The sequence below is a fragment of the Nanorana parkeri genome, unplaced genomic scaffold (genome assembly GCF_000935625.1).
Source record: "Nanorana parkeri isolate BGI_ZX_2015 unplaced genomic scaffold, ASM93562v1 scaffold2168, whole genome shotgun sequence".
Taxonomy (NCBI): domain Eukaryota; kingdom Metazoa; phylum Chordata; class Amphibia; order Anura; family Dicroglossidae; genus Nanorana; species Nanorana parkeri.
In genome coordinates, this window is record NW_017308436.1 from 118,043 (window position 1) to 129,574 (window position 11,532).

Consider the following 11,532-nt stretch of genomic DNA (forward strand, 5'->3'; position numbering starts at 1 on the left):
CTATGACAGGCCACATGCCCTTGACATGGGCCTCTTCATCACAACCCTGGCCTGGTGGTTGTGGGGGTCTGCGGGCAGGGGGGCTTGGGGCTTATCTGAATCTGGGTGCCCCCTTTCATGAAGGGGACACCCAGATGCCGCCCCCACCGTGAATGATTATGGGGTTGTTGTTACTCCTAATAGCAAAATAATAATAGTTCAATAATAAAAAAGTATAAAAAACACAAATGAATGAGTGATTTGGAGCACACAGACTTCTCTGTGAACACATGTTATATAAAGTCACAACTGCTTCCTTGTGGCTTTTTTACTGTGTACAATGTTGTTTCCTTCAAGTTTCTGGTACCTCAGTGTGTTCCTTCCTCTTTCTGTTCTTTTCTGCCCGTTCAATAGGGCACCTGATATTGTGTCTTGGGCCCCTGCTTGCATGGCTACAATGTAGTTCAAGCTTTAGATACTTCTCCACTCTGTCCAAACCTTACATCCATCGAAGGCTTCTGAACTAACTTGGACCTCCTGGCATCAGCACAGTGGCATAGTGGTTAGTGCTTCTGCCTTGCAGCAATGGGGGTCATTGGTTCAAAACCCAGCCAGATCACCATCTGCAATGAGTTTGCATGTTCTCCCTGTGTTTGTGTGAGTTTCCTCTGGGTACTCTGGTTTCCTCCCACCATCCAAAGAAATGCTGGAAAGGTTAGTAAGCTCCTCTCTAAATTGGCCCTCTATGTATGCATGTGAGATAGGCACCTTAGATCGTAAGCTCCTTGAGGGCAGGAACTGATGTGAATGTGCAACTATGTAAAGTGCTGCGTGAATTGTCGGCGCTATATAAATACCTGTAATAAATAAATTAGTAAACTAAATGTGAGATTGTAGTCCATCACAGGAGTGAGCTTGGAGTGGTGGCTACTTTACAACACACACAGGGACCATGGGCAACAAAAGTAGCCACCCTCCAGAAGGAAGGACAGTGTCAGCACCAATTCAGAGATGATTTGAGGATCTACAGCCGAGTGATACACAAATAAGATACATTTTTGTTAATAGTTAAGGTACTTGAATGGATTTTTAAGATTGTAGTGGAAATCATAGCAGCTTTCCGATCACAAGACCTGTTCGTCAGGCAGATAGCAATTCTCGGACATCAGTAGGAGCTTTTGTATTGAAACCTTACTATGATTCCCCTAAAATTATTATTTTTTTAAAAGTACAGACTTGTGGCGAAAGTATGATTCTTGTTATCCCAGCTAACATGGAACCATATGCAACTTGGTAGTCCTAAATGTAAGCATGTTACTAGCACACACAATTGTTGCAGTTTCTACATGTACTGCAACAATTAAATCTGCCCTCTAAGATCTCCATAACAATTCTTCTAATCACATTGGTCCTTCTGTGTACATATTGGTGTAAATCAACCTGCTTGTGTCACATGATGGCACAACCTAATCATATATCAGTCTTGATGTACGTCAGAGAAAGGAACAGTAATCCGGTTTTTCGCCACCATAAACTCACCCAATCGGATATCTCCATGTTGTGTCAGAAGGATGTTTCCGGCTTTCAGATCTCTATGGATGATTTTAAGGGAATGTAAGTATTGCAGTCCCTGCAGGGTCTGTTGACAGGCTACGCTGATCTGGTTCTCTGAAAGTCCATGGCCCAGCTCTGCACATTTGGAGGATTGAATATAGAGATGATCACAAGGACAGGTATAATCAGGAAATCTCTTCCACAATTATTAGCATCAAATGCAGCAACAAATGTTTGTATACTGACCTATCATGACAGCATCAAGTGCTCCTCCAGCACAGAACTCCACCATGATCTGAAACAAAAATATAGCCCAGCTGTCAGTCTTATATGGTTCTGTTGCCTGTAGTATTTGATAGTACTGGAAAAATGCCTGCAAAATTCTGCCAGACTTTTGTACTTTATCTGCAGCTGTCAAACACATTTTTTAAGGTTATTTCCTTGCTTATGTACCTACTATTTCTTTATGCCACCCCCCTAAATCAAAATGATGTGCTACAGTGTATTTATGGTCAATTATCTGAACCTTCACCAAGATTATAAATTCTTCACCAATTCTCTATGCTGCTATCATTCTGCTCTCTCTGCCTATTATAATGACCGTTCATTATAATTTCTTTTCTTCTGTTCCTTTGTACTTTGTCCCTCTGAAGCCTTTCCTGTGTGTACAGTCTCCATCTATACCCTCTGCCACGAGTTTCATATATACTTCTCCCCTTTCCCCCGCTCTGCTGCCAATACTGTGTGTGATTTTGTTGTTGTTTGTAACTATCCTGTGTGCACTTTCTCCCATTAAACATTCTGCTGTTAATATTATATAGCACTTCCCTGGCCTCTAGAAGAATGTGGTGGACACCAGAGGCAGGATGGGGTGACATTTCACCTCAGGGATGAGCCTGTAGCCAGTTGTGGGATGAGAATGTATAAATGGGCACCAGTCACTTTGAGGATTTTTAAAGATTTTCTTCCATCAGCAACTCAATGGGAGACAGAGTAAGGGGCTAAAGACATCTAGGACAATACAGAACTCTAGACTCACCGACCACTTCCCAACTTCACAGTGCAGAGGGCCTTGAACCTCCTAGTGATTGGCTAGGGAGATACAGTATTTATAACGCACCATTATTGGATGCTCTGCTCTGTGGCAAAGTCAAACCCAGCAAGAGGCAGATGCAAAAAAATTACAGAGTGCTTAGGGGAAACAAAATTACTACAGAATATCAAATTAGTAGGGCTGGTAATGATTAAAATTTCCGTGTTCGATTAATCAAAAAAAATTTTTATCGACTAATTTCGATTAATTATAACGCACATACAGATCCAACTACTTTTAGCTGATCTGCTTGCATTGCAACTCTGCATTAGTGAGTTTATGCCCAGCCCTCCACTGACGTCACCCTGCGTATCTATCGCACTGTTCACTGCCAGCGAGACACAGCAGGACACGGCAAGTCTGACCGCAGCCGAGCGGTCTCCTCGCCTCACCCTCACGTAGCCATTAAGGCTCAGCCTGGCCAGCTGAGACCTTAAAACTCCGCTTTTGACTCTTAACAGAGAAATCCTTTGACACATATGTCCCTGAAGGAGGCACCGGGATTACACACAGTTCATAACCTCTCTTTTTCCCTATGACCCGGGCTTCCTGATACGCGCCGTCTCTGCAGGGAAACACCACTCCTCATCGGTTACCATTGAGGCATCTATTCATCTCATACAACAGTGAGTCATTTCACCCCCATTTTTTAACCATTCAATCCTTTCCAGTGCCTATCAAGCCTTATGCCAATGTTGCCATGCATAAACACCCATACATGTGAAATTATATGTATACCTAAAGGGCAGATACGAATAATCGAGGAATTAATCGCTAATTTTCGCAGCCCTACAAATTAGCTAGAGTGGATACATTTAAATTTAAGGAGTCATCCCACTTAGGGCATGGTGGATATAGTTGTATATACTAAGGCTCTGTTTACCAGACACTTGTGGGCCATTACCTAACGCCAGGGTTATAAGGGACAGTACCAATCCTAAAATGTAAAAACTGTAACTTTTTATGTCATTTAGTTTTCTCTTCTATTCACCTCTGGACAAATGAAGAAAGATAATTCTACAAATAGGGATATGCAGTGGAGGTTGAGCAGAACCACAAGTCTCTTTATAGTTCAGGACACATGAAACCATTTCTCCTTCCTCTTGTTTGTTGGTCTGTACAGCTATTCATCTAAAGCAGACAGCTTGCTGCCTCCTGTACCACATTCTAGCATTGGTTTTTTACTAAAATATTTACATGACACATGGGACGGAGCTTTAATAAAAGTCATGCATCATTCAGGAGTGCCTAGAAAAGCTTAATATCTAAATACAGCCCTGTATATACTTCTACATCTTATATCAGCCGTGTATTAAGTGTCTTGCTCACTAGCCTCTGTCATCATCATCAATCTATTGTGCACTTTCTTACCTAAACCAAGCATGTGAAACCTAAAGGGAGCAGTGGGAATTGAGTGGGATACATTAGCAAGGGGCATAATTATGTCTACTGACATCACTTTGGTAATTATTATTATGGTAATAATTGTTAGTTACAATACTTATCCCTGGCAAAGGTTCCATGTAGGGATGTCCAGATACCAGCTCAGATACCAGTGCCGATACTTGGCATTTTCATGAGAAAGAGCAGCTGGGACCTGGCTCTGGCGCTCCACCACTGTCCTGAAATCATTAGTCTGTATTGTTTTAGAAAAAACTGTCACATGACAATACACAAAAATTTATCAGTACTTGTATCTGTGAGTACTTGGACAAGTATCAGTACTTGTACTTGAAAAAATTGTATTGGTGTATCCCTTATATATATTTATTTTTAAAAAATCATACATTTAAACAGGGATGCACAAATCCCAGGAGCTCCGTATGCTCCTTAAAAATGACAGCTGCCTCCTAACTTTTGAGTTTTTCTCTAGACTAGTCTTGGAGCTGGAAAAGCATCTCTACATGTCCTTGTACCGAGTACGGTACTTGGTATCTGAACATCCCTAGTTCTATGAAACATCTTTTTTTTTTCATTCTTTAATAACTGAAACCATACAGGGAACAAGCATAGATAGGAAACATTTTTTTGAAGCATTCAGCTTAAAAAAAATATAAGGTAAGGTAATCTAATCTTTATCAATTGGAGTCTTATTTAGTTTAAATTTTGTAAACTAGCTGAGCGTGATAATAAATGATTGAGAGGGCCACCTAAAAAAATAAAAAAAAAGCCACACAGGTTTGTTCTGCCTGATCTATAACTTCTTCTGCCAGCTATGTATGAATATTTTACCTTTACGTCCTCTGACAGCATTTTTTATATTTTGTTTCTCTTTATACACTGAAGCCTTCCCTCTGTCTACTTTCATCTGCTAAACCCTCTAAAGCAGTCCTGCAGGAACATCCCTCTTATCTTCTTATGCCACCTTGGCTACCCTCTGCTGTCCTTTCTTCCTCCATGCCTCCTACACTAGTTCTGAATGTATTTATTTTTTTTAGAGTATTTGTAACACAGCGCTAGAGATGGAGTCAACAAAATGTGTGTAGATGTTCACAGATTGGGTTAAGTGATCAATGTATATCAATGTATAAATTATGTGTGTTAGAAACAATCATAAAAAGTAAACGAAAAAGATGAATTGTATCAATGTGTGAACAACATGAGTGAGCAATTAACTGAAGGTTAAGTGTAGCCTATAGCTAATAAATATTAATGACATTCAAACATAGGTGAATAATCGTGATAAACTTAGATGACAAAAAATAGAAATAGATAGTAAAATTAAATAATAATAAAATGGATAAAGTCAGCTTCGATTAAGATTAAGTACTAATAAATAAAATTAGATGATAGTAGATAGATGAAATCAGCTTCGATTAGTGAGTATAATACGGCATTACAACTTAATTGAAATATATAACACAGTATCAGAAAAAACGTCTCAAAAAGATTACAGTGGATAATCTGTGACAGTTTTTTAAAAAGATCTGACAAAAAATCTAATAACCCAAAAAATCGGAAGAATAGCATTCAGTGATCTATATTGATCTTGAATTATTTCTTTAAATAAGTGAAGGCGATGCCAGAGACAGCAATGTTCAATGAGCGATATGAAGAGTAGATTTATGCTCACTCATGTTGTTCACACATTGATACAATTCATCTTTTTCGTTTACTTTTTATGATTGTTTCTAACACACATAATTTATACATTGATATACATTGATCACTTAACCCAATCTGTGAACATCTACACACATTTTGTTGACTACATCTCTAGCGCTGTGTTACAAATACTCTATCTACTTAAAGGCGGTTCACCTCCTTTATTTCATAGCTGCTTTTGGTACAAGTACAATTTAGACATATCCAGGAGCGCAGATTTATTTTTCCTATTTATTTTTTTTGCAATGCCCTCTGGCCAATCCTATATATGTTTTATTCCTCAATACCGCTTGTGTCAAGCCTACAACTTTTCCCTCCAGGCCTGTGCGTATCTTCTCCTCCTGTTTCAAAATTTTGCTCTCTGTCTATACAGTAAAACATTTCTGCTCATCATCCATATTTCCATCTTACCCACAGCTGTCGGCCCCAGTAATCTGCCTCTATGAGTCTGAGAACATTCGGGTGTTGACACTGTCCCAGAATATTAATTTCTGATATATGATCTTCTAGAGCTTCTTCCGAGAAAATTTCCAGTATTTTCACTGCAGCCAGTGCTTGAGTCTCCTTGTGATGTACCTAAATAATATATAAAAGGGATTATTTAATGCATTGAAAAGAACAGTGATGCACAGAAACTCATACCAACCAATCAGATTTGTCTTCCATCAGTTTGGCACAATAAGAATAATAATAAGTGATTGCTAGGTGCCTTCTAAGGTGCCTGTACTTTACACATTACTTTAATGTAACAGAGAAACAACAGCAATAGCAGCCCATGTGTCTACTATGGGGCCTGGGAGTGGGAGAGGGCCCTATTAAGCCCTATTTATACTTGGGGCTAGATCACTGAGTCCCACCATTTTCTCTATGAGACTCATGCGATCCGGTGCAGGTGAAAGACACTGTATAATCCAATAACAACTGTCGGGTGCGGTCATCAACAGGTAATCGCAACCTGCAAACAGCTGCAGGCAGTGGCACCTGTCATTAAAATATAGCCTCTATTATCCGTAGAGTAGTTTTCATGGATTTCCTGGATCCATCATTTTTGGCATAGGACTGTTATTTCCAATAACAATTGAACATTGCAAATCTGCTATAAGTGTTTGTTACTTGTAAAGTGTCCCCTCACAAGATCATAACTATGTGCAAGGGAGTCCTACAGCAAAACTGTTAAGGGGCCTCGTCTCTCTAATCACAATCCCAAAGGCCATTCCACAAGAGGTGCAGAACACTAGTTGTTTTTCTGCACTCCTGTGGGCCCCAAAGCAGTTCCATGGTCTGCTATGACTATAGTTATATCCTTGGTTCCTCTCATTAAAGCATACCCTAATCCTAAAAAGAGAACTATGGGGTAAGTGTTTTTCCCCATAGTTCTTCTAAGGGTCACGGGAGGGCATACTGTATACTAATCTCCTCCTGTGACCCAAAGTTTAGTATATCACGAGCTACAGCTCGCTATATACTGATACCGTCGCAGCCGGGTGCTGTCAAGATCCACCCAGCTGCGTGAGTGACAGCGGGCTCTGCCTATCTAGTGCCCGCCTTCTCCCTGTCCGTTCCTCCACTCACTGCTAGGGGATTGGAGAGGGGAGGGGAATCCCTGCGGGGAGCCGTGACTGACAGTCACGGCTCTCTGCAGGGAGATGATCGAGAAGTGAGCAGGCGACGGTATGTGTTTGCTCACTTCCCAATCTATTTTCAGTTTCATTGTCACACATCGGCTCAAACTATGAGGATGAGTGATTTTCACTCACCTCATAGTTCCCCTTTAACTCTCCAATTACCTAAACCCTGAAGCAACCTAAATCCCTAAAATGAATCCTTACCCCTAAAACCTAACCTAACGCTTACTTTACTTCAACCCTAATTGTACACCTCACCTACTCCTTAAAATAAGACCATGAATCTTAAACTACCTTCTAATCTCCCCTTTAACCACAATCCTAACCTTTAAAACTTAATCCAATCCTCAAACCCAACTTTCCCAACTTTCACCCAAACTTAATGCCAAAAATAGTCTCTTAGTGGTACATCTTTGGCCTCACACCTGACTTAATACTTAAAAGGAAATTATAATGGTTTTGGATTAAATTTACTTTAGATTTTGTTAACATTTAAAATCTGCTTTTATATATTTATATTATAAGGGGGACAGGCTCAACTGGTATTGGCATCAGTAAACCATGCACAAGATAGGGACACCCAGGAACAGTACAAGGTTTGTCCTGCTTTTTTTTCTTCAGTAATGCTAGCCATACACTGCTCAAATTAGAGCAGTGGGTGGCCTCCGTCCATTTGGCAAAAGCTGAATTGCCAATCAACTTTAGCCAGTCTGAAAATTCTGTGATGAATAGTGACTGCAGCCAATTAGCTGCAGTCGCTGTTTGGGTATTCTAACAGCAGCACACCCAGCACACCCGCTTGGATGGTTATATCCATGCTAAATGCTACTTGAGCCTTGGACAGCTGAGACTAATAATGAGGTCTGGCTACCAAGTAAGATATAATCCACATAAAGCACTGCAAAGCCTCCTGGACCTAGAGCAGAACCTATTAAGGTCTGAGAAAACATCAAATGTTGTTTTCTCCATAGCAGGCAGAGACCCTGCAGCTCCTCATCCTATGTAGGTGTGAAACCTATGTGACACATATAAACCATGCACAGTCCTGCTAACCAGTGCTCCTTTCAGGTAAAACTTTGGGACAAGCCATCTATGTAGGTACCAGAGACCAGACCAGATCTCTCCACCTGCTGGCTGGATAATAACCACCTTCGCACCGGAGCAATTTTGTAATTTTTGCACACACAAACTACAATCTTTAATTTTGGATAGAAAATTATTTTAAAACCCCAAAGAATAATATATTTTCTGAAAGCAGAGACCCTGTAGTATAAAAAAATGGTAGCTGCATTTTTTTATGTTGTACGATTTTTGCGCAAATGTTTATCAAATCAATATTTTTAGAAAAAAAAACACTTGAATGAATTGTAGTGCACACAAACACATTGTAATACCTTTTTTTGATAAAATATAAAAGATGGGGTTACATCGAGTAAATAGATACCAAACGTGTCAAGCATTAAAATTGCGTGCTCCCGTGCAATGGCGAGTAACTATGGTACTCAAATTGTCCATAGGCAAACCTTTAAAGGCCCTTACTGCTCATCAGTTTAGAATTAACAGCGAATTATGGCCCTACAATTATTGGTCGCACTCCGACATTCACGGCGATACCTAACATGTGTTTGGCGCAATCGTCGTTAACTCCAGGCACATATAAAACATAAATGAATGCAGCTTTTTATATTAACATATCATTCATTTTTTAAGCAAGTAGTGTAAGTGTCTGAATTTGGCTTGGTATTAGCTTCTTGCAGTGTGATGTACGGTGTGTACAGGAGGGCTAAGGCCAGGTTCACACCTGGGCATCTGTGACCGCATGGCAATCGTGCACAAAGCCACGGAGTCGCACACCACTGCTGATTGCGCTGCGGAGCCATTATTTTCTAATGGCACCCCAGTCGCGGAAGGCGGTTGAAAAAACGGGCTGTGTGTGTCGTGAAAAAAAGGTACATGTACCCTTTTTCAGCGATTGCCTGAGCGGATGTAACTCCATTGAAATCAATTGGGCCAGGCTGCAACCGTTGTTTGGAACCGCACAGCATCGCCGCATGGTCCCGGGATCGTCCAACTCTGTACCAGCCCCCCGGAAGGGGAAGGGAGAAGCTGCACAAGGAGTTTTGTGTGCTTTGTGTGCTGCAGTGCACAAAGCATGCTGACAGAAGGAGAGAGCAGTGTCACAGAGAGATGAACTCATCACTGTGCTGCTTCTAGTTCTGCTGTCCGGTCACAGGGAGAGTGTGGGGAGGAAACTTGTGGAGGAGAAGTTGAGTAAATCTCAGGACTGGATAGACAGAAATACAAACTATTGGCAGGTAATATGTATTATTTAAATGTATTTCATCTGTGGATTTACCTGTTTGTCTGAAGTTCCGTTCTAAAGGTGCCCATACACTTTACAACCCTCGCAAGACTTTTGTCTTGCGCGGGTTGTAAAGTACTTAAAAAAAACGTACGATCTGCCCATCTTGGACAGGCAGATCGTACTTGCGATCATCGCAATGAGGGGCGGGCTTGCAAGGACGGCAAACGGGCAGTGTGCGCGTGCGCACACTGGCCCGTTCGTCAGTTGTCGAACAAGCAGGCCACTAACTCGCCTCATTGCAGTCATCGCAAGCCCGCCCGCAAGTACGATCTGCCTGTCCAAGATGGGCAGATCGTACGTTTTTTTTAAGTACTTTACAACCCTCACAAAACAAAAGTGTATGGGCACCTTAAAGCTAGCCGGTCTAGGTAAGAAGGACAATACTTGCCAGAAAAGATGAATTATACTCCAGCTGCCCATGTATCCTACTTTCCTTCTGTTTCAGTGCTGCATGCTCCATCAGTCTCTTCACTAACACTATCACCAAAGAAAGCCTTAAATTAAAACTCTGGGCAGAATTATTCCCAATCCTTGCAATGGGGCCACCCTGCACTGCAAGGATGAAGTGCTAATTTCATCTAGGGACAGAAATAGCAAATTATTCTCACCTGAACCTCGAAACCGGCGGGGTGCTAGACCGGTCGCATGGTGTCTTCATGTCCTTTACACTGTATAGAATGTGATGACTCACAGGACTTTAGACCTGCAGGGGTAGCCACACTGCAAAGGTTAAGAATAATTCTGCATGGAGTTCTTGTTTAAAGCAGAAAAAAACTCAGTTTATTCTTGTTCTCACCATGAACAGGATGTAACACAGATTAGTGCAATTGTGAAAACAGCAATTGTGTTCAGTAACCCATGACCACTGTATCTGATTAGCATTTCTGGCTACAAAAGTATTTATATATACCAGATCACAATCAGTTTTTATCATTTGGTAATGTAGCAGTGTTTGTACCGACCTTCAATAGCTTTACATGAATAGGAACTTTCTGTGGTTGCTCAGAATGAATACGTGCCAGTCACTGTAGTAGATTTCAAAACAGGAAAAAGGTTTTTTGCACAAAGCAATATGTGAAGGAGGGTGAGGTCCGGATCAGGTTAATCCCAAGTACACTGAGTATAAATCGTTAGTCTAAGCCTCAGTCTCTTCTAGATCTCTCCTTAAAATCTTCTCAAAGTCTCTAAATGTTACCATTCAAATTACAGACTATGCTGGCTGGAGTCCTTCAAAGCTCGGGCTCTTCGACGACAGAGATTCAAGTGGTAACTAAGGGGGTTATCCAAAAAGGAGCCAAAGGATTAAGCCGAGTGTTCAGCCGAATCGAAGGGCTGCTTTACGAGCTATTCACAGTAGCCCGTACAGAAGCCGAAGAACTCAGCCGAGCCAAAGCATATGCCGTAGCGGACCATTCTCCCCGCAACTTGGTCAGGTAGGAATGTCAGGCGGGTCCCCTGAGTAAAAAAAACTAAATATTTGGGGTTCACCCCAAGGCAAAGGTCATACCAGGCCCTTTAGGTCTGTTAGAAATTTTAAGGGGGAACCCCACCACCCAAAAATGGGGAAAAAAAGTGGTGCCCCACCTAAAATTCCCAACCAGACCCTTAATCTGGGCACTGGCCTGGCAGAGCAGGAAAGGGGGGTGAGCCCCACCCAGCGCCATACCACACCACATGCCCTCGGCATTTGCAGGGTGCTTTACCAGGGGGGACCCCTGGAAAAACCCCTTGTCCCCATGCCGATGGGGACAAGAGCCTCCTCCCCACAACCCTGAGTTGGTGGTTGTGGGGGTCTTGGGGGCTTGTTAGCT

The 11,532-nt window shown here is 41.7% G+C and overlaps 1 protein-coding gene across 1 annotated transcript in view; it reads right to left on the reverse strand.

The window, feature by feature from the left end:
- The window catches only part of LOC108800929 (serine/threonine-protein kinase 10-like), a 65,397-nt gene that overhangs the window by 38,418 nt on the left and 15,447 nt on the right, over nt 1-11,532 (reverse strand). The window contains exons 2-4 of the mRNA XM_018572913.1: nt 6,143-6,307; nt 1,780-1,828; nt 1,519-1,668 (exon numbers count right to left, since the gene is read on the reverse strand). Of these exons, the coding sequence (XP_018428415.1) occupies nt 1,519-1,668; nt 1,780-1,828; nt 6,143-6,307 (364 nt within the window). The remainder of the gene's footprint in view (nt 1-1,518; nt 1,669-1,779; nt 1,829-6,142; nt 6,308-11,532) is intronic.